The 24,091-nt window shown below is 43.7% G+C and overlaps 1 protein-coding gene across 2 annotated transcripts in view; it reads left to right on the top strand.

The window, feature by feature from the left end:
• The window catches only part of TOX3 (TOX high mobility group box family member 3), a 96,251-nt gene extending 73,456 nt beyond the window's left edge, over nt 1-22,795 (top strand). For both annotated transcript variants that reach the window (XM_087826914.1, XM_087826913.1), the window contains exons 4-7: nt 10,951-11,220; nt 15,262-15,489; nt 17,017-17,097; nt 20,850-22,795. In XM_087826914.1, coding sequence (XP_087683040.1) covers nt 10,951-11,220; nt 15,262-15,489; nt 17,017-17,097; nt 20,850-21,590 — 1,320 coding nt within the window. In that variant the 3' untranslated portion in view covers nt 21,591-22,795. The remainder of the gene's footprint in view (nt 1-10,950; nt 11,221-15,261; nt 15,490-17,016; nt 17,098-20,849) is intronic.
• The last annotated feature ends 1,296 nt before the right edge of the window (nt 22,796-24,091 follow it).

Here is a 24,091-nt window from a genome sequence, read left to right as displayed (position 1 = left end):
GCTGGCTGTATCGTAATGCTCCGCGCGGCTCCTCCGAGATTTCCCCCAGGAAGGTCACCCGCAAATAATCAGCGCTTTATACATCACGCATTCGGCGCCCGCTGCCTGGCTGTTTCATACCTTATGCAAGTAAGAAGTTTGATTATCCAAATGAATACGCTGTCTGTTAGGGATTGCTATGGTGATAAGACTATCATATGAGAAGAAAGCCAGCTTGTTTATGTTGCATTAAACCAGCTTTTCTTCAGAGCCTCATTGGTTTTCCTTTAGAGAGAGTGACAGTTTGTCACGTTACTGATTAGCTGCATTTTTGTTGGCAACAAACACAACATGTTTATCTTCCTTCAATTTATGCCATTATATTTAAAAACAGAGCAGGAGCAAAAAGGGGGGATTAAAAATGAGTCCAATGAAACCGACTCGTAGATACAGGGAACAGACTGACAGCTGTCAGAGGGGAAGGGGGTTGGGAGGCTGGGTGAAAAAGGGGAAGGGATTAACCAAAAACAGCGGCAACAAAAACCCCACAAAACTCAGAGACCAGAGAACAGCATGGTGATTGCCAGAGGGAAAGGGGTTGGGGGTAGAAGGGGGTAAAGGGGGGGTAAATGGTGGTGGAAGGAGACTTGACTTGGGGTGGTGAGCACACAGTACAATTTACAGGTGATACATTATTGAATTTTACACCTGAAAGCTATATAATTTTATTAACCAATGTCACCCCAATAAATTCAATAATAATAAAAATAAATAAAAATACAAAACTTAAAAAAATGAGTCCAGTACTTAGCGTTCACATTTCACAATGCAAATAATGCTCTGGTATTCAAAAGCAAATTATTGAAACATTGAGTCCATGCATTTGTGACTTCATAGAAAACCCTCGATTTGCTTGTTGTGGATACGTGTATTTCAAAGCAGCATGTGGTTGGCAAGTAGAAATCAACAGTATATTTTGGTTAAAAAAATTCCTTACCTCTGTGCATTATTGTCAGTTTAGATGATCATCTGGAAATTATTTTAATCTGCAAAAGATTGCAATCTGAAAAATCTACAACAAGCACGCCAAAGGGCTTTTTTTTTTTTTAACACCTCTCTATAAACTGCCCAGCCTGCTGAGTAGCATTGACATCAGTAGTACATCAATTTCAGAAAGTGGATTATTTTTACTAGACAGCTATTGTGACATATTGGGTCAGTCATAAATGAAAGATATTCATGCAAGCATGCAATACTTGTAATGAAGTCTCACTCTGACCTTCTGTATGATTGATTCTGTAATTTAGTTTTCTCAGGCAGTGCCTGAAATGAAATGAAATCATGTTGAACAAGTTTTGAATACCCACAGTGCACCGGGAGAAGAAAAATCTACAGCCCTAGAGGCTTGAGAGAGAGCAGCTGAACGATTTATCTCTATGCTATTATAGCCTTTGCCAGCATTCAACATTCTTTTTTTTTTTTTCTTCCCTTATTTGGCTTAAGTACTTAATTCTGCAGGTAGCTGTAAATGGGAAAATAAAATGCTGTTCAGATTTAAAATGACAGGACAGGAGTATGTGCAGGGGACTGATAAAATATCTTGAATAGAACTGACCTTTCATGTAGCTGAAAGTTACTGGGGGATTCATCCTCATAATTACCATATAGATTATTTTTATTTCTTTCCTGCAATGAAACATTTCAGAGAGCAGTAGTGCTGATTGAATGAAAATTGAACTTGTTAACATTCTTTTCAGCTTAGCCTGTTGTACATAACAGAAGGTTAGCTTTGATGAATTTCAAAATTCTCTTTGATATCCAAGAAACAGACAGTAAAATAATTGTCTCTCGTCTGATATTTTGTATGCTCCCCCCAAAAGAGAGAATTTATAAAACACACTGATAATTCACGGACGTTTTCTTCATACATTATAGTTCGTGTTTCGAGGACTGACATTTTCTGTTTGATACGGCTTGGGATTTAATTGTGATAGCATATATTTATAGAAAATGCCACACTGGTGCTCTTGGAATATCAAACATAGTATTAGAAAATTGAAAAAGATGGTCGTAAGGGGGGTATATTTGAGTATGGTCATTTTCATACCTGTTAAGGAAAGAGAAAGAAAAGTCCTGTAGAAGAAGAGCATGCAGAGAAGTAAACGATAAGCTTTTAAAATATTCATAAGACACTTAAGTCATAATCTAAACAGATGTCATTTTTGACGTTAGAAGAAAATGGGATTTATCAAAATAAGACATCTCAAATTATCAGGCTTATGATAGAAGTTTTTATTTTTCATAGAACCCTCTACTATGGCTCTGATTTTGAAGTCGGATTTTTTAAATTTTTACAGAATGACTGGCATTTAGTTTTTATACTTTTAAAAGTCTTGCTTTAAGAGAAATAGCAGACTTTCAATTAGTACCTTGTTTTAGCAATGTTGCTTAATGTGTTACAGATAAAACAGTTATTTCATGGCTCATTAATGTGTTTAATGCGTGGAACGTTCTATTAAAACAAGCCCGTATTATTGTTATGAACATGTTCGTTGCCGTCATCAATAGAGCCTGCAGAGCTAAATTCCATAGGATGATTGCTTGGCCATTGGGGGACCACCAATTTCTCATACAAATTGAATGATTACTTCAGTAATGTTTATTTTTGGTCAAGTTGTGGTCAAAATACTTTTATGGTAAGTGAATAGGAAAGGCATGACTTAGAAAGCAAAAACTCAGTTTGAATGAATTACGACCTACCTGTTCAAATATTTACTGAATACCTACTAAGTGCTATCTATTGTTTCTAATGATTAGAGACTAAGTGTGCTATTTTTATAATTGTTTTTTTGATTGCCAGTGTCTTTTTCATATACTACAAAAATTCAGAGCCTGATTACTGCTTTAAAGATGCGTAGCATCAAAAGTCAACTTGAATGTAACTGTTACGATACCTTAACAAGGCCACAGACATTTTTACAAGCTACATTTCTTCTCTCTTTTTTTATTTTTTAATATGTTTCTGTTGATTCTAGAGAGAGAGGCAGGGGAAGGAGAGAGAGGAAGGGAGAGGAAGAGAGAGTGAGAGAGAGAGAAACATCGATGGAAGAGAGAAACACCGATCAGTTGTCTCCTGTACGCACCGCTGCTGGGGATCGACCCTAACACCTGGGTACGTGCCCTGACTGGGAATCGAACTGGTGACCTTTCGGTGCACAGGACAGTGCTCAGCCGGCTGAGCCACACCAACCAGGACCTTTCTTCTTTCCTTGTAGAGCAAACAACCTTCTACCATACATAGCTTAAAAGAAATATCCTTTATTCTTGGCCTGTAAACACCTACTGACAACACATGAGTGCTGTCTTTAAGGGTGAGGTAACTTTAGGGCCATCTGCTAAAGCGTGCTCCAAACTTCTACGAAACCCAATTAGCTATTGTGAAGTGTGACACGTGATTAATTGCTTGATGCATAACATTCAAGGAAAAGTGTTATTAGAAAGTTATGCTGTGATTTATTTCCATGTATCTTGTTTTTAACAGACATAATCTGTAGTTATCTACTATACTTATCGCCAGCACTTCCTACTGGCTCGGGACAGAGAGGCAGCATTTTACGTCACTCAGATTCCCGAGTAAAGCTGGTGTGGTGGCTCAGACATTTCCTTAGAGGGATGAGAGTTACTCTCCATACCTTCGCCCCATTTTCTTTTGTTCATAGCACTTGTCACCCTTTCAGATGGTTTCCTTTGCCTATCCTGTCCCTCACCTGTCTCGTTCTCTGCCGTCATCCTGAGGCCCAGAAAAGTGCCTGGTGGGCTCGCAATAAATATTTTATTTGTTAAATATATGAATGAATGAAAGGGCAGTGAGGAATATTTAATTTGTTTTTAGGAGCATAACTTGACGACTAAATAAAACTGGAGGGGCAGGGGTTTCAGGTATAAATGGCTGTAAAAATGAAATTCCTCTTTAAAATTTTTATTTTGGACTGATTACAATAAGCACGGAGCTGACTTCTTGGTAAAACAAAGGAGTTACAGGGTATATGAGTAAAATGACATTAAGTGTTTTATGTTAAACTCTTGAAAATTTTATTTTGCTAAGAAACTATTAATTAACTTTTGGGAAGACTGTTTTTCACAAAACATTCGTGTGTAGGTATGTTTGATTATAGCCCTGAGAGTAGTTATTAAGTAAAAATGATCTACTTCAGCGTAGATATCTCGATGAAGTTACACTTCGCGGTGTGCAGTCTGTAATTATCATCGGCATGCATTCGGCGTCACTATATTTGTTTCAAGGTCTGTTGGGGTTAGGACCACAATACTTTTGCATAACTGTTGATTGCAGTTAATTTGGAAATAAAATTTTAGCATTGTTATTGGACAGAACTAAACGTTTGAGCATAAAATTACTGGCTTCAACTTCATATTTGTAGTTCTTTGGTATTTATTAACATTAAGCAGGTTTTTTTTTATTGTTTTTGTTTTTTACTGATAATTGTCTCATGACTTCATTTCTCAAGAAGTATTAATTTAAAAACTAGCACAGTGACAGTATATTTAGTCCCAGTATTTAATACGTTTGGGTTATTTGCTTCTTAATTAGATATTATCTTCTATTAGGAAAACCTATCATTGGATCATTATTTGTAAAAGTAGATGGAACATACATTAAACACATCTGAAATTAGATTTTTAAATATTTTTACTGATAAAAATTAAATATTTTTAATGATAAAATCAACCCAGATGGGAGGAAGCACTTGGTAATGAGTAAAAATAGGTAAAATAGAATAATAATGGGTGATATTTACGATTTAAAAAATCAGATTGAAAGCTCATGTTCACGGTGCTGGAGGGGGGTGACTGAATTAAGGTAAATGCCGGGGCCGGGGGCTCGCTCCCCGCCAGCGGGACCCGGGCGGCGCCGGCCGAGAGGTGAGCGGGGAGGACCTGCCTGCACGGGGCTCCGCCGCTCGGTTCAGGAAATCAGAGCAAACCGCACCCCTCCCCTCGGCGGCCCCCACGTTCCGCGCGTGGAGCTGGCCGGCGGGAGGCCATCACCTTGCGGCTGTCTCGGCTTGGTGGCTTGGTGGCGTCCAGCAGGCCTGGGCTCGGGCCCACGCCCTGCCGCCTGTCGCCTGTCGTTTGCCCTGTTTAAATAGGACAGCGGACCTCCAGCCCGGAGCCTGGGGCAGGGCCCATGTGTACGCGGCCTCCGAGGGCATCGCTTCTGTCTCCTTCGTATTTATTTGGCCTTCCATTGATCCCCCGTGACCCCACTTTATTTACGCCCGTGATCTAAAGTTTCCTTTTAATATAGAATGATTCAGATGTTCGCAGTTTGCTCGCGTGATTGATGCTCGGTGCTGGACGGTTTCGGGCCGTGTAGGAAAGCGAAGGGCCACTGTCAGGATCCATCCCTGGTTCAAAACAAAAGCAAAACCACAAGCACCGCAACAGAGAGGCTCCTCCGTCAGGCGGAGGGGGAAGCGAGCCCCGCTGCACAGCCCCCGGGCCCCCCCAGGACCCCCAGGCCACCAGGCCCGGCTCGCTGGCTCCTCCGGGCCGGGGGGCGGGGGGATGCAGCTCGCTCCCTGTCAGAGCCCCGTCCGCCTGTTCTCGTGGCCGCTGCGACCGCAGGGTGAAGCCCTGGGTGCTCTCCAGAACGCAGGCTGATCCGTCGGGCTGGGTGTGTGTTGACGTTGGCATTTATGTTATTTCTGTAGAAGCCAACCTGTCTGCCATTTAGCTGGCTTGCCCATGAGTAGGACCGGGCAGTGTTTCCTGGAACGCATAACCCACTAGATAGATACCAAGCCTTTCAACTCCGTGGCATCGTCTACACGGAATAAAACCCAGGCTTCCTAGGGTGGCTACAGGACGAGTCACCGCCTGGTCATTTCCTTGCCTCTCCAGCCTCCTAGCCAGCCTTGCTTTTAGGGGCCCAGTGATAGCAGCCTCTTCTTTACTTATCCGTGATGTTCTTCTCATGCCCCGGGCCTTGGCACATGTTCTCCTCTGCCTAGGATGCTCTTCCTTCTTTTCTGGCTTTGTCACCTCCTCAGGGAAGCACCCCTTGATTTCTCTACCCTGCATGCTCTGGCCCATTGCCACCTCGCCAGTCCCATTGCATTTCACTCTTCACCTTGCCCGCCCTGCCCCCACCTGTACTGACCACCTTCTGTTTCTCAAGCATGCCAAGCTGTCTCCCGCCGTGGGCTTTGCACATGCTGTTCCCTCTGCCTGGAACATGCTCTTCCTCCTGTCACGGTCGGCTCACCCTCTAGACAGCAGCTCAGATGTCATCTCTGGGAGGCCTTTGCTACTGACCCAATAAATGTAGTCACCCTCTCACAAATATATATACTTTTTAAATAACATGTTTCTTTTCTTCACAGTGTTTATCACAATTTGAATCATGTTTGTGCACAGTTTTTCCATTTATGCAGATAGGACATAGGCTTTGCGTACTTCCTCTCCCCACCCCACCCCCAGATAATTTCCATTGTATTTGTCTAATAAAGTAGTTCTCAGAGGGGGAGTCTTCCCCCCAGGAGACATTTGCCAACGTCCGATCCCTTGTGGTTGTCACAGGCTGGTGGGGAGGGAAGGCTCCTGGCATCCAGCAGGTAGGGGCCAGAGGTGCTAATGAAGCATTTGCGGTGTATGTTAGGCCCTTCCCCCAACAAGGAATTATCCAGACCAAAACGTCAGCCCTGTGCAGGTGGAGAAACTGTTATCTAAGATCATCAGAGAGGACAGAGTGAGACCGAGAGGAGAGAATGAGGTTTTCCCAAACCATGAGCAACTTAGAAAATGATGCGCATGAACCCTGAATCTCAAATGTCATCTAAATGCGAAAGGAGTAAAAAAAGGTACAGGCGTTGGACTCTTGGTGTTGGATGGGGGAGTGGCAGCCTCTTACAAATCACTAGTTGCTTTGCCTTTTGGTGATCATTGGTAGTTTTTTCAAGATTTAATTTTAATAACTGAGAGGTAGTGATTTACAAAAAGGCATTAAATTTCTTAGGTTGTATCCTAAGGTGAATAAGAAATGTGTATCTATAGTTATATATTTCCTTACTGTGTCATTACTAGTAGGAAAAGTCGTGAGCTATTTTGAAGGAGTATGTATGAATTATTCTTGCCTACACGTTGTCATAGTGAATTTATTAGTCCATTCCAATTTATGTTTAATTAAAGTAATGTTTAAAAGAATCACACAGTAATTGTCAAAGATATGAACATGAACATTGGGTTCTGTGGGCGTGGCACATAGTAGGTGCTCCATAAATATCTTTAAACTGAGCTGACATCTTTCTCTTTTTAACTGGAAATCCTAAGATCAATGGAAACATCTCTTAAAGCTTACTTTTTTTTGGAAAATGATTGGCGCTGTTAAGGATTGCCAAGCTCCCCAAGGCCGTTGTTCGTAATCGGTGGGCCCAAAGGAACTTGAGTCTCTGAAGAGACATTTTTACCATTAATCTCCTTACACTGTAATCTTCACACATAGGAAGTTGTTATCAGACAGCTACGGACCATTGTAAACACTGGCACATTTTGATGCGTCGATTCTGTGGTTCAGAGGTTACTTGGAAATATTTTCGAGGCCCTTGGTGTATTGACCTATGAACAATAAGAAAGATAGGACTGGCACTTTGGGGGATTTGAAAACTACTTGGATGGCTCCTAGTTCTGGCAAGGCCTTGGCCCTACCACCAGTATTTTTCGGGTGGTTTTCACTCTGTCTCTGCTGTAGAGGAACCCTATTTTTTTTTTAGTGAAATTTTATGAGAAATCTCAATTTATAAAACAAATGAAAATGGAGTTACGTTCATGAAAGGGAGATTGTGGCGATGGAGAGCCCACAGGTTCATTTGTGTCTCTCTGCCTCCACCACGGAGGCACCATGGCTCCCTGGAGCAGGCTTTCCACCGAGCGTCACGGGCTAGCTCTGAGGCCTGGAGAACCACTCTGATCTAAGAACGGGTATAATAGCATCTAATTCTGGAGGCTTTTTAGAGGGTTGACTTGGATATGCATGTGAGGCTTAGCACAAAGCCTGGCGCATGGTAACATCCCGTAAGTGTTCCTTTTTAGGACAGCGAACCGAACCCTGGCCTTTTGTCAACAGCAGCTCACAAGCGACCAGGTCCACAGTAAAGGCATAAATTGCAGGTGAACTTTAGGGAGCACTGCTGAAGCCAGGAAAGCTCACTTCTTGACCTTCTGTTTGACTTTGAGACCCATCTCAAGTGCTCGAGGTGTGGCATGAGTCAATCAGGTAACTGTACATGCTGATTTTCATAGGCACTGGGGTCAAGAGAACAGAATAAGTCTCCTATTAGTGAGTAAGCTCAGCAAATCATATTGTCCTATTTTATGGCCAGGCCAGTTAACTAATTTATTAGTATACAGTCAGAATTAAAATGCCTAATTTAAATGTACTCTGGACATTGTTGGAAGATATTTTAAAACATTTAGATTTAAATAAGTCTGAAAGGACTTCACGGAGCATTCTAAAAGGTGTCTAAGGAGAGTAAAATTAAGGATGAGCTAGCTTCCTTCCCAGGAGTTAGGGCTTGGAAGGGACGTAAGCAAGCAAAGGTAGAACTTGAAAGGAAGGTGGAGGAGTGGACAGACAGCTCACATTTTTTAAGAGAAATAGCTAAATGTGCGGTAGAGTGCTCATAAAACATTAGGACAAATCGATAATGTAAAATCCACTTTTGTGATGCCTGTCTGCAGAGGGACTCCCGCCAACAGAATGTAGTATTTTAAGAACAGTAGAAGAGAATATTGTCAGTGAGGCGAGGAGTGGGATTGTTCTGATACATGCGACACATTTCTCCAGGATTCCACAGGCAATGGATAACTCGGAAATTGTTAAGAAATGGAAAATTTATACTTTTACTATTCAACCCTAGCAACGAGCGACAGACTGTCTTAACTATTTGTAGATCTTTTTTTATTAGATTTCCCAGACTAAATCAGTTTATTTATTTTGTTTAGTGTTTTTATAAATGGAAAAAGTTAAGATGTTCCCCTCCTTCCTCCTCCAGCCCTAAGCCCTTATAATGCAACCATTGTTCAGAGTTGGCATATATACTTTTATTTTTTCATTTTAAAATTATTGCACAACTTGCTTTTTTCACTTCCCATCTCTGGGACATCACCACTCTAGGTCAGTGGTTCTTGAATAAGAGGAATTTTGCTCCACCCTGGGGGGGAGGGGTGGGCACTATCTGGAGACATTTTTTATTGTGAATGGTGAGGAGAGGGAGGCAGGTTGCTACTGGCATCAGGGAGATAGAGGCCAGGTTTACTATAAACATCCTACAATGCAAAGGACAGTCCCCACAACAAAGACTTACCTGGCCCAATATGTTAAGAGTCAAGATTGAGGAACTCTGCTCTAGGTCAGTCCATGCAAATCTAATTCATTATTTTAAAAAGTTTCATAATACTTTGTGGTGTGGTGTGGTAGAGCATAATTTATTTAACTAGTTTCCCATTGATAGCTATGGCTTCTTATTTAGTGGCATTTCTATACTTAATATTACAAAACCAAGTGTTCCAGTTTAGTTATTTACAACTCATCTGTTTCTTTAAAGAGCCAAAATCTATCCTTATCAAAAAGACTCAAAAGAGGAACAGTTAAGAATATAGAGGCTTGTGTATAAAATTAGATTCTGGGTCACTGTGAGTCAAGAGAATTTGGTTTCAATAAAATCACAGGTTCACTTTAAATGACAAGCCTTAAAGTAAGTCATTTGAAAAGCATGTCTTCATTTTTTGATTCTTTGGAATTAAAAGAGCAACAACTCCAAAGCCTTTCGTGTGACTGCACAAAACCGAAGGCCGATTTCGAAGGGACGGCAGTAACTTTCTGAGAAGTGAATTCTGACGATCTGTGTACCTCCTTTTTATACGTGCTTCTAAAAATCCATTAGTACATTAAATCATGGTGGGCTGAACAAAAGAAAACAAAGCAGGTTTAAGATGAAAAAAGGGATATCCAATCCTAAAGACGGCGAATGACTTCCAGATGCTGTGGACGTTGTAATTCACAATGGGACTGGCCCTCTGGTTAACCACAGAGGGCTTTGCAGCAAGAGTGCCCCGAAGCAAACAGATGTTCGCTGTGTGCGGGTCCAGCCCGTGCTCGGCACATGTCAGATGCATTCCTGGAAGGAGAGGGGAGAGAGCGAATTCCCCTCGAAGAGCTGGGCGAAGCTCGGACCCAGAGCCTGTGAGAGGAGGGCGGGCCGCGGGGCGAAGGCTGGGCCTCTGCGGCCTCCGCCCCTTTCCTTGTCAGCTCCCTCAGGAAGAAGCAGGAGTTGGAAGGTTATCGTTCCTTCGCTGATAGTCTTTTAAAAGTTATTTTTTAAGCCATCCAGTGACACTTCTGTAGAGCAGTAGATCAGGCTAGATAATTTGGGCTTTGTGCTTTTGACCTTTCAGTGTTTTGGCATGAGTCCTTACAGTTAATAAATTAAGAGAGACCATCATCATGGGATAGGCCAGACTTATCAAAATTGCAACAGGTTAAATCTATCTGAGAAACTGCAAACATTGTAAGTTCATTGCTTTTTTTTATTGAGGTATAATTGACATATATCATTATTAATAGTTTCAGGTGTACATCATAATGATTCAATATTTGTGTGCATTACAAAGTGATCACCACAGTGAGTGTAGTTAACATCTGTCACCATCTGTAGTTATAAAATTTTTTTTCTGTGATGAGGATTTTTAAGATCTGCTCTCTTAGCAACTTTTTCAAACGTGCAATGCAGTGTTAACTAGAGTCCCCATGCTGTCCCTTACATCCCGATGACTTATTTATTTTATAGCTGGAAGTTGGTACCTTTTGCCCCCCTTCACCCATTTCGCCCACCCCCTCCTTCCCATAAGTGCCCTGACATTTGGGAAAACTAAACGTTGCTGTTGCCGTTTTAGGATCAGAGCCACACACAGGTGTCACAGTACCGGCAGGATCCGTCCTTGATCATGAGGTCCATCGTCCACATGACTGATGCTGCTCGCTCTGGAATCCTGCCTCCCACCCAGCTCACCACCATCAACCAGTCCCAGCTCAGTGCCCAGCTGGGGTTGAATTTGGGGGGAGCCAGTTTGCCCCACACGTCTCCTTCCCCTCCAGCGAGCAAATCGGCCACTCCCTCCCCTTCCAGCTCCATCAACGAAGAGGATGGTGATGAGTCCAGCAGGGTAAGTTAACTGCCAGGCACAGAACCGCCAGGCACCGGCACCACCCCGTGCTCGTGGCGTTGGGCGTCGTTCATGGTTTCTCTTCATGGATTTGGAGTAGCGTTTAAATTTATGATGATTAATTTTTTTAATTTCTTTTTTTTTAACTCTTTGACTTATTTTCTGAGTAACATGTACTCAAGCAGAAATTGGGAGATCTGGCCTCTCCCACTGGCTGGAAGGCATTGAGCAGGGCATGGACTCTGGTAGGCCCGATTTTCTGACTCTGATGGAGGGAGGGCTTGCAGTAGACTTGTGTTCTAAACATGCTCTGGTTCTACGTTAATGTCCATGTGAGTGAGTTTCATCCAGTTAGTTGGCTGAGTTGCTGCCCCATTTGACAACCTTGTACCTTCAATGGTGTTTATCATTTATTCAGTTCTAATTGTCTAATATCTTTGTGTTTGCCATGGAAAGTGTATATGATTTAAATACACAGAGTTTGAAATACAAATTTAGTTGCAGTCATGGCGTTTCTGAATGCCTAGAAAAGTGTTCTGTTTTATTAAATTTATTTATTCTAGGTCCACAATTACTCATTTCTTACTCATTAATTATGTTGTACACCTACTGTGTGCTTGGAATTTTACTTGGTACTGATAGGCTCTGGTGATATAAAGATTTATAAGAGTTACTACCCATGGGACTCCCCACTGGGGGTGAAGAGCCCCGTTGAAAAGGAGCTACAGATGCGATTAGTGGTATAATTGATGGATCCGGTGTCCTGACATTGTAATCCTTTCTGCGTGGGCGAGCTACCTGAGGAACACATTACTGGGGAGGTGGTCTCTGAGTTAGGTCTAAGAGGATACCTCAAAGTTTGTGAGGCAGAAGAGGCCAGCGTTCTGGTGGATGGAGAAATGGAAGCACAGTTGAACTTGTGGGTGTCATGAACGGTGTGATATGGAGGAGGAAAGGTTGGAGTTGGAGAAAGAAATGACTGAAATGTGGCAGCCTTTCCCCTGTTGGTAGCTGAGAGCTGCTGAATTATTTGTATAGTGGGATGGCAAAAGCAAGCCTATGCTTGAGAAAGATAACTTAGGCTATATATAGAACGCATTACGGCGGAGGGACCCGAGGAAAGGAAACCAACTAGAAGACCGTTTTAATGAAGTGTTTCATTTTAGCAAAGGAAGGAGAGGACAGGAGATGGCGGGTTAGTGAGTCATTGAAGAGGGGTATCATCGAGGTTTGATGACCCACCGGAATTTGAAGGAAGAAAAAGATAAATTGGGTTTTAGTTTGGGAGCCAACATGGATATCACATGAGAGGATATTATCCCAGAAGGAGAGGAGCGTTGTTCTTTCCCCATGGGGAAGATGAGAGTTTGGCATGTGATGGGTTGAACTTGAGGCGCTTATAGTTGAGTCTAGAACTCAGTTCATTGGAAGTACAACTATAGACTTGGGACCGTCAGCACATAAGCGTGAAGACATGGAAATAATCAGAATTTCTCAGAGTGTCCAAGGGGCAAGTCAAGGCCAGAACCCTGAGCATCACTTATTTTTAAGTAGCAAGTGGAAGAAGAGAATCTAGAGAAGACTGAGAGGCTGAGAGGCTGTGGGTAGAGTTCTGTTGTGGGGATGTCAAGAAGGAAGGCTTGTCGGTAGCGCCCTGTTGGCACCCACTGGACACGGGGCGGGCAAATGCACTAACAGTCTTTGCTTGCACAAGGACTCCAGCGAGGTGAAGTGAGAAATGACTAAGAAACTCAAGGGGTGTCAGGGTACAGCTAAGTGATAGGTGGTCATTACACAAATCAAATGGACACCTTTCATTTCGCTCACATTTCCACTGATTTTAATACTTACCTCGGTGCCAGTCTGAAATTGTCTTGTCTCCAGAGAGATTTTTCTATGTCTCCTAAGCTTGCTCCATTTTATGCCAGGGTCTAGGTTTTATGTAAAGACAAGAAATCCAGTTTCTCTTTTAAGCAACTTGGCTAAGGAAGGAAGATTAACTTTATCGTTGATTATGTCTCTCTGGGGTAAAGCTATTTCTTCAGCTTTTCCAACCCTTTTGAGTCAACTACAAAAAAGTTCCTTTTGGAGAATTAATTCTGAGCTTTTATTTAAGCTGTGAGATTCTTCATTTCTAGTTTGTTCTTAAAAGGTAACGACGATTAGGGCAAGTCAAGTTTCTCCAAGAAAGACGTTAGAAGTTGCCAGCATTCGAATGTTGTTTTTCAGAGAATGAAATTGAACACCTCTTATTTGGAAAAAGCTACCCTGGAAATTACTTCCATCTTGCCATTGGTCAGAGTATTATTGTTGGCGCAAACAGTGCCACATTTTTTTCCAGGAAAAGAATATAGATGTTTGACTCAATTAGAAAAATCTGTGTGTGTGTATGTGTGTGTGTGTGTGTGTGTGTGTGTGTGTATATATATATATATTTTTTTTTTTTTTCTTGTGGCTAAAGTAATATTTTTTTCATTGAAGGAAAATTTGGCTTCAAGTGAAACTCTGTCTCTAAGACATCTGACTCCTCTGCAAGTTCACATTCATTAACTAGAGTTAAACAAGTCTCACTTATTCTGAGAACTTAGAAAAGACTATGAGGTCTCTAAAATTTTGTTGAGTTAATTGTGTGAGTTACTGAAGGTGGCATTCTGGAGGAGAGGTGAAATATAACACTACCTGAAACATGTGAGGTACTTGTACAACGCTTGGATGTGGTTACCGCCCAACTAGTGCAAACAGTTAAGTCCACCTGCAAGTAGACTAGCGCTTTCCCAGCAGCTTGAGGCTTCTGCGCTCTCAAAGACACACTGCTTACCCGTTTCCTCCCCAAGAAATTTAGTAATTGGATTAAGTTCCAAATGTCCCTCATTCAGAAAGTAATGACAGTCTTGCAAAATTTGAATTAGGATTTAGGACTCAAGGCCATTAAAAGCCAATCTATTAGTAGCTTGAATCTGTCTCTGTTGATCCTGCCCAAGGCTGGCTTTTAAGGCAGAACTTTGTCAAACATTTCAGAGTTTTTGATGAAGTTAGCTGCAAATTGGTCTTCTGTAGAGCCATATTATAATCTAGGGGGATGAAACAACGTTGCTAAATCATTTTGTCTGCTTCTCTGGTATATAATCTTTGAAATTAGATAGTGGTAGCAGGTGAATCTGGAGGTCGGTGGTTCATGTTGTTGGAGGGCTGTCCCCATATCATGTGTAGGGTTTTGATCCCACAGAGCTTATATTGTGGGCACATGTGAGCATGTGGATGACAGTGTTGTTCTGGGCAGGCTTATTTACCAGATATAATAGAAATCTTCTTCTCGGTCTTCTTTTTAGCCCTGGTGAGTTTAACATCACTGTTGCTCTAGTACAGGTTTTTAATTTTGTGACTATCAATTTCTTTTCTATCTCATTAAAGGAGTTTTGACATTTTTACATGTCTTGTTGCCCTCTTCTTTATAAAATTACTATTTTAAAAAATTAAGATGACCTTACCCTTATTGTGCAAGTTTAGGGATTGTAGCTAATTTCCATTTGAGTTTCCAGAGACCCGTTGGCAAAGAAACATCCTGGCAAAATAAAAAATCAGCTTCAAAAAAGAAAAAAATCAATTCAGACCCATCCTACATACGGCATGTGACTATGACCGGGGACCTCATTTTAAATACCTGAATATGACCAACATCCTGAATATTATTTAGGTTTACTTCTAAAAGCCCTGAAAATGTAAAATATTTTGTTTACGTGTACATGTGAGGCCTCGAATGTTATATCCAGCATCGCCTGGTACGAAGGGTTCGGCCTTCCATTACTCATAACTGCTGTTTAGAGCATATGTTGGAAATACATTGAAGCTGCGCCTGGGTCTCATTAATCAGTGTTCTGAGTGCTAATCTGCCGTCCAGCGGGCTCTAAGCACGTCCCCCGCCCTGCGTGGTGGTGATCTGCTGGTGGCGCTTCACAAAACCTCTCGAAGGAACAGTTGCGGACCTGGGTAAGTCTTGCTGCAAACACATCCGAGGCACTGAATTTTCTTCGTGCTTTGCAGGCCATCGGAGAGAAGAGAGCGGCTCCCGATTCTGGCAAGAAGCCCAAGACCCCCAAGAAAAAGAAAAAGAAAGACCCCAACGAGCCCCAGAAGCCAGTGTCAGCATATGCCCTGTTTTTCAGGGACACACAGGCTGCGATTAAAGGTCAAAACCCCAACGCCACCTTCGGAGAGGTCTCCAAAATCGTAGCGTCCATGTGGGACAGCCTGGGAGAGGAACAGAAGCAGGTAAGGCAGAGCTCGGTCGCAGCCACAGTGCGAAAAAGCGGCCGAGTGTCCCTTGCATCCCCCGTGTCCCTTGCATCCCCCCTGCGTGGGTGGACACGCGCGCTCCATGCGACCGCTCCCCACGGAGGCCTCGCTCAGCCCGGCGCCGAGCAGCGCGCAAAGCCGCCAGCCCCGGGCGTCTCCAGGGTCGCGGGTTTCTCAGCTCCCGCAAGGCGCGCGGCCCGAACCCGGCCGGGGAGAGCCGCGGGAAATCGCAGGACCCTGCAAGCGTCAACTGTCCACGAGAAGCTCGTCCTTTTACATAACGCGGACCGTTTCCCACCTTTGCAAAGCCACGAGGCCGCCCTGCTTGCCTTTCCCGGGGTCACCTCCCTGCACTCTCCTTGGTCCCCGGGAGTTTCCAGGCCTTGAGGCCGCTCTGCGTGTCTCATCATTGCCCCGGGCATTTGAAGTTCTGTGCGGGGCTCGTGTGAAAGCCCGGCCCTGTGGGAGGCACTGAGACTGGCGTGTGGGGAGGTACTGCCTTGGGCCTGGTCTCGGCTCCTTCCCCGAGCGACTCCCCCGCAGCGCAGGACAGAAGGGCTTCCCTGGGGGTCAGTCCCACCCTGGCTCCTTGTGTGACACTCCAGGGACCCTTAAAAGGGTGAACTTTACAAAGCCTCAGGAGAATAGACCCCCACTAGTCACGACATAGAATAATTGTTTCGGGATTGGAGAGTGGGAGACCCTTGATTTATTTTTTCTTTACAAATCGTGAAATCATTTTCACCAGCTGGTTTTGTTGGGACGGTGCGACCACAGAAGTTGCCCGTTTGCTTGCAGTGAGCTGAGCGGCCCTGTGCAGCAGACTGATTTTCTCTTCCAGACATGCAACCCTGAGGGTCTGGCTAAGGGCTGCAGCTAAGGCTTCAGCTCCGGAGAGAAACGGTCTAACACCCAGCCACCGGGTCGCTGTTAGATGAAGCCCAAACCGTGTGTGATGTACTGGGAAGTGTAATGGAGCTCACGGGTCCCACTAATGGAAATCTCCCGTCTTTTACTATGTCTGACTCTTTTTCTCTGCAAAAGAAAACCAAGGCCCAGAGCCTCCCTCCTTCCTGTCTTCACACACTCCACCTGTTGCTGCTGTTTTAATTCTCTGATTTGGTACGGTTTAGAAACGCATGTGAGGGAAAGAAGACGTTGAAGGAGAAACTCGTTACTTTCTATAACTCAGCCAGTTGCAGCGAATTTCGTTCTTATTTCTACCTCTCTGCCTTCGCATGAGGTCCTCAGCTGTTACTCTCAGAATCTGTGCTACACCCTGAAATCTTTTTTGGGTTTGCCACAGTAATTGTCAAAATTGTGCTCCACTGAGGGTGCCTGGGTTTTGTTTTGGGGCGCGCGCGTGCGTGTGTGTGTTTATATTTATTAAAGCCTTGAAGACCAGCTTTTTATGTGAGTTATGTGAGTTCCATTGTGACCTAAATTGTGCAACAGTTACTTGATGGCTGAGAATTTGTGGTGCTAATTGTGGTCTTTCAACAGGTGTATAAAAGGAAAACAGAAGCTGCCAAGAAGGAATACCTGAAGGCGCTGGCTGCGTACAGGGCCAGCCTCGTTTCCAAGGTACACCTGCCACGGGGCCGCCAGGCTCTGGGAGCTGCCGCGTTGAAAACCGCTCCCGAGTATAGAAAACGTAAACGCAGCTCCCCTCAGACTTGACCGAAAAAGCCTCTTGAACAACTCACACATTTATTTGTTTCCATTATGGATTCCTGGTGTGATGGCATGAAAAATATGATAAATTGAACTAATTTGAGCTGGTAAATCAGAATTGTTTCCAAAGGATTCACTGATTTCTAGATGTGTGTTGAAGCTCTTCAGGCAAATTTTAAATAGCCTTTTATTCTTTCTTTAAGTCAGAGGCTGAGATGCGTGCTCATGTCCTTTGCTGAAGCTGGGAGGCATGTTTGTCAGGCATTTTTGGACATCCTATCATAAATTCACCAGTGGTTAAATTATTGCAAGAGAGGAGGTTGCATTTTTGACCAAACTGTTCTACATCATATAAATAAATAAACCTCATGATTATTTAAAATAAAATTATGCTCCCAGTACTGAACGAAATGACGTGTATATGTATTATACATCGAGTACGCATGGACCCTGATGTATTATAAAATGCACCAACATCCCAAAGCAAATGCCACTCTAGATTATTATTACCTCGGTCCAAAAGGAGCCTGAGCTATTACGTTATATTATTTTAACATTTAATTAACTTTGTCTTTAGCCTTCCCAGAATTTAGAGAGGCTTTGGGGAGATTAAATTGAGCTCAGGGTTTTTATCTTCATGTATGTCCTCTGGCAGTGGGGGATTCTATTTCATTGTCATTGTTTTTACCTACAGTCCCTCTTAGGGCCTATGGGCGTGGTAGGGGTAGGTAGCAAGGCCCTTTGAAAGGCTTGATCCGATTTTTCTCTTCTGGGCAGCTGCTCAGAATGTGATTGAGAGAGCTCCCCCTGTCTTTGTCAGCTGGTGGGGCACTTTCCACTTTATTAGAAAGAGAAAACAGTCTTCGGGTCAACAGCAAAACCTTTTTCTGAGACTCTGGAAGACACTAGTTGAAAGATACGATACCAGCTATGGCCTCAGATTTGTCATTGGCAGAAAACTGAATGTGGGCTGTTGATATTCAGAATTGAGGTGTAGTTGACGGCTAATTAGATGAGTGAAGCGAATAGAGTGATCATGAGCGTGTACTTCTCCAGCGGCTCATTCATTCCTTCACTTACCAGGAGCCAGCAGAGGTGATCTCCGTGCGCTGGAGCGTGGGTTATTGACCGTGCGTGGATTTCAGCCAAGAGCCAGTAACTCAGAAGGCACTAAGGAAATGGTGGCCGTGATTGGGCTCCTCAGCTCTGTGACTGACTTAGAAGGGAAAAGTTGCACATTGGGTACTAGACACTGGATTCAGAAATATTTTTAAATGGGATTCAGTGACTCCAAAAAGTCAATAGGACAGGATGTTAAAAGAATACATCTAAATTATTGTTTGCTTGCTTATATTTTCCTCAGGTCAGTACAGTTTAAGGGCATCCTAAATTTATATTCCGAGACCTGGCGGGGGCGACTAAAATTGCCCTCGAGGTAAAGGTTTAGAATAATTTCACCCTAAACCACAAGTGTGAAACAGCTGCTGATATGCTGATCTCCCCTGAAGCCATGTCCATTCGTGCAGCGTGATGACCAGCCCATCTCTGAAGAACCGGTTCTGTTCTCGGACCCCAGGGTTTAGAGAGGAAAGGTGATGAGTTGACGGCCCTCCAGAGGGTTGTCTCTGTGATGAAGACTGAAAATCAAACCATGGTCAAGTAATTGAAAGAAACAGGGAAGTGAGGATTTGGGGGCGTGTGATGTGTCTTCAGATGGGAAGGCGGTCATGGGACGGAGGCCTGAGATTCACCCCTGAGCCGCAGAGAGAAGAACTCGCCCGTGGAGCGAGGTTACGGGGAGACGATTCCCGCCCCCGTGTTAGAAATTTCAAGGAGGGTTGCATGGTCTGGACATGTCACTCGTGCCTCTACATTCAGAGCTGAGGGCTCACTCTTATGATGTGACTCTCTTCTGTCACTTTCAGCCTTCACAACAACCAAAAAATCAACGGGAGCTAATATGCAAGGATACCATTCGTTCAAACAGAAGCCATCAGCTATGGCTTTTCCTACACTGAGTGACCGTATCAGTGATTTTCAACCAGGATGCACAAGAATGTTTAAACATGCAGTACCTGACTGTTTAGTCATGGGCGCTGACCCCTTTCCTTAGGTCGTCAAATAGAAAAATGGCAACAGCCAACACAATAGGCATCCATTGTGAATGGAGCAAAATTATACTTATTTTTTGTCAGATTGGCAAAAAAATATATTTTTTGGTGTGCCACAGAATTTTAGTAATTCGCTCATGTGTGCCATAAGATGAAAGAGGTTGAAAATCGCAGATCTATGCATATAAGTACACTTCTCAGGTTCCTTCTAATAGTATATTTTATAAATCCAAGTAATAAAAGTCTAGACATCAGCCTTCACAATCATTTAAAGAGAGTGGAGATCAGCCCCATGCCTCCATGGTGCTCCCGTTACCCCTCCTCCCAAACCCTTAGCTCTGTGAAGGGTAAGAAGAGAAACAGTCTTCAAGAGAAATGATTTCAATCACTGTTCCATTAGCAAAAAATATTTTTTGACGAGGTAATTCTGGGTTTTTAGTACAAAATGTAATAGGTGGTTTCTCTCAGCATTAAGCCTAGCCTAGGTCGGTTGTTTATAAAGGTTATTCTGAGATTCTTCCCTCACCTAGGCCTGCTTTGGTAAATCCTGGAAAGCTTTGCAGATGGTTGGTAAACTAAACCATTTCTAACATTGTAAAGTACTTCAGTTTAATACCCCTGAGGAACTTGGTTATGTTGTTCTAGTCAAGTGAGCACTGTTATAAAGTAATCGTGCAAATACAGGCCTTTGATGTTTTCTGGTAGCAGGAGTTGTTAATAAGAATTTCTAACATTTACTCAGTCCTTCCCATGGGCCAGGCACTGTGCTAAATGCTTCATACAAACCAGTTAATTTAATTCTCAGAACCTCTGCACAAGGTAACTACCACACAAGCTCATTTTATAGATACAGAAACTGAGGAACAAATGGATGAATTCACTTTCTCAGACTCACAGAGTTGTTAAGTCGTAGAGGTAGATTTGTACTCAGGCCATCTGTTCTCTTGTGTGAATATTTGGTGGAGAGGTGAGCGTAGAGTTAAATACTGAAGAACTGTTGCTCTTAAATGTGTGTATCAGTCATCTATTGCTAAAGGATGGCTGTGTAACAAGCAGCTGCAAAGCCAGTGACATAAAAAGATAAAGACTGATGCCATTAGCGGGCTGGCTCTTCAGATTGAGGGCATGGTGGGCGAGATCAGCTGGTCCTGCGTATCCTTCTGCAGTCGGTGTGGGGTGCAGGGCCGGGGGCGGGGGCTGGACTCACTGCCATACGTGGCAGTGGCTGGCTCTTGAGTAGGGAAACTGGGCCATGTGCCTGGCGTGATGCACATGGCAGTGGCAGGTCCTGAGAGGCAGTGCGTGTGGAAGGGGGCAAGGGCTCTGGAGCCCTCCCTGACGCCCCATTCTGTGGAGAGGAGCAGCGGCACAAGGCCGGCCCCAGCGAGGAGGTGCGGAATTTGATTCTATCTCTGGGACGAACTAAAAAGTCACATGACAAAGGGCTTGGGTACAGGGAAGCATGGATAATGGTGCCCATACTGAAAAACACTTAAATATTTTAACTACGTGTGCATTTTAACATTTTGGACTTTTCTTCCCACCACGCAGGCGGCGGCCGAGTCAGCGGAGGCCCAGACCATCCGCTCCGTTCAGCAGACCCTGGCGTCCACCAACCTGACGTCCTCGCTCCTCCTCAGCCCCCCGCTGTCTCAACACGGGGCGGTGTCGGCGGCACCTCAGACTCTGCAGCAGTCGCTCCCCCGGTCCATCGCTCCCAAGCCCTTAACCATGAGACTGCCCATGAGCCAGATTGTCACGTCGGTCACCATTGCAGCCAACATGCCATCGAACATTGGCGCCCCGCTGATCAGCTCCATGGGCACGACCCTGGTGGGCTCGGCATCCTCCACCCAGGTGAGCCCTTCCGTGCAGACCCAGCAGCAGCAGCTGCAGCTGCAGCAGCAGCAGACCCAGCAGCAGCAGCTGCAGCAGATGCAGCAGCAGCAGCTCCAGCAGCATCAGATGCATCAGCAGATCCAGCAGCAGATGCAGCAGCAGCATTTTCAGCACCACATGCAGCAGCACCTGCAGCAGCAGCAGCAGCAGCTGCAGCAGCAGATCAGCCAACAGCAGCTGCAGCAGCAGCTCCAACAGCAGCTCCAGCTGCAGCAGCTGCAGCACATGCAGCACCAGTCTCAGCCTTCGCCTCGTCAGCACTCGCCCGTCGCCTCCCAGATGACATCGCCCGTCCCCGCCATCGGGAGCCCCCAGCCAGCCTCCCAGCAGCACCAGTCACAAATACAGTCCCAGACGCAGACTCAAGTGTTACCGCAGGTCAGTATTTTCTGAGGACGCCGCGGCAGGCGGCAGGCGATGGGCACTGGAGGCGAGCGGAGGGCGACCGTGTGCGGCGGGGACTCGTCGGCCGGCGTGGGTCCTGCAGAAACGCACCGGGCCGTGCGGTGCGCGCGGTGCCGGTCAGATAGGCAGAGGCCGCCGGGCGCCCCTCCGGCTGACTCTAAACCACTTCGTTTCTAAACAGGAAAAGCTGTGCTCTTTTATGTGATGCCTTTTTTATTTATTCAGGCTGTTCCTACAATATGTGAATCGAACCGGTTCATGGACCCCGGGACGCACCGAGGACTGTAAACCGGCCTCCCTGGGTCACAGGACAGGGCCTGTTTCTCCAGAAGTGACTAAACCGCACTTCCAGGCCGTGGGAACTCACGAAGGCCCCAAATTAAAAGCACAGTTGTAACTACCTGAATTATGAAGATTCCAGTTTCATACAAGCATTTGTATGACATGAATAGTTGATGGCATTTTTTTGTCATGAAAAAAAATAATGTAAATCACAGACTTTTGCCAAAGGTCTTATTTTTTTCCCCCCTAAATATCTCCAGAAAAAAAAAAAAATGCAAGTGACTAGATTCAGTTATTGACTCATTCCCACGTTTTCCCCATGACCTCTCCACGTCGACCCACCGTATGTGTCACAACACGTCTGACCACCGTTACCCATTATATTCATTCCCGTTAGGAGAAAGGAGTGTGAATATTATATTCTGTGTTTTGAGTGACAAGTTTCGAGAAAATAAAAACACTGTATTTTTAAAAGGGAAATGAACTTAAATGAGAACAGTTATTACAAAAGTTAAGATTTAAAAGAAAAGCAAGAGTTTTTATTATGACGTAATACTGGTAGAATATTTAAAAGGCGCACCACATCCAAATAATCGATGTAAATATTTTCTTTCAAAGGTGTAAGTTTTCACATCATGTGTTGTAAAGTTTTCATAAACGAGGCTTTCACGTAAACACTGGTGACAGGAACCATTCATTGCTACGTTGCTTATTGTGTTTTTACGCTGTTTTATACTTTTTTATGAGTTACGATAGCAGCAATTAAGTTGTTTGTATTTTGCTTAACTGAGACAAAAATGCTTTTATCTTGCTATAGAATAAACACGTTTCAGTAAAGACTGTGGACTGTATTTTGATGCAACAACCAGGAAACTGTTCACTTTTCAAATAAAATGATATGTCACATTTCACTTTTGGTTCCTTGAATACGTATCAGATGGGGAAATAGGCCACATACCAACTTTTATTGGAGCTCAAAATTGTCTTCCATTTTCAGTGGGAAATGTGACACTGGTAGCTAAGCATGTGGATGGCATGGCCCCCAATCAGGGCCCTTAAAAAAACACACACACACAAATGAAACATTGGAAATATCTTTGTGATTACCTTTTTGTTAGGTACAGAGGAAAAAGCAGTCGTCTTCTATTAGGGGCTGTAGCTGGCCGGTATCATGTTGTTATTGCTCTTAAAACCGATGGTGAAATGCTAATTCTTAAGCCAAAATAATTATTTCAGTGCCCACTCCTTCCCCCCTTTCCTTGCTCTTGACTGGCTCCTCTTTGAGAACAGTGTGACCACTATCCCCAGTTGTCTTGCATGATTAATTACAGCATCTGTCGTGTCAGAAGCTATAATGAAGAGGTCTTGATAAAAATTGCAAATTACCACTGGCAACAGTCTTAAACTGCTTATGATAAAATGAAAATTAAAAACAGCAAGTGTCAACCCTGACCAGAACCCTCATCTGAAAAAAAGAACAGAAGCGAGGGTGTGAGTAGTAGTGTCCATAGTTACCGTGTGTGAGGCACTCAAAAATAATGGACTGTGGATGCCTCGAAGTTGTTGCATTTCAAAGAATATTTACTGTATGTTGTGGGCTATGAATAATGAATTCAGCTTTCAATATTTCATAATCCTCTCGTACTCTGTAGCATGTACAAATATTGAACAGCAAGAGATTCTAATTATAAATTTATAGATTTCTTGCTGTAGAAAAATTTATGTCTAAATTGAAGCTTTTCATAAGATGCATTAGTTGACAGGTATCAGTGTTCAAACAGCCTTCGAATGATGCCTAATCTCATCTACAAGGGGGCAATTGTATTCCACAAAGAAGCGATCTGCTTGCATCAGACCCATCAGAAACAGAGCTGATGGTAAAAGATTTTCTGTGCATTGAAAATAACATTACATAACAATAAGAGCCATTTTACATTCTGTTGTGAAATCTTTAGACAAATGTCTTCAAAATTAATTGCTAGACTGCATGTGACAGTAATTGTATATTAGTTCTGTAATTGTCATTTTGAAAACCCATGAAGTATTGCTTGGGAAAAAAATGTCACTAGTGATAAGACTTAATTGCCAGTGAAGTCTGTTTTCAACTGTTTGCAGTTAGAAGCAGGTGTTGTAACATCTATTAAATGATTTTATAAATCTTGGGTTTTATCACATTTGATTAAATGCTGCTAAGCCACCGATGGTCA

Source organism: Miniopterus natalensis, chromosome 18, assembly GCF_054644295.1.
Source record: "Miniopterus natalensis isolate mMinNat1 chromosome 18, mMinNat1.hap1, whole genome shotgun sequence".
In the NCBI taxonomy this organism is placed as follows: domain Eukaryota; kingdom Metazoa; phylum Chordata; class Mammalia; order Chiroptera; family Miniopteridae; genus Miniopterus; species Miniopterus natalensis.
The sequence above is the reverse complement of the archived record's forward strand: the minus strand, read 5'-3'. Positions and strand labels throughout refer to the sequence as shown.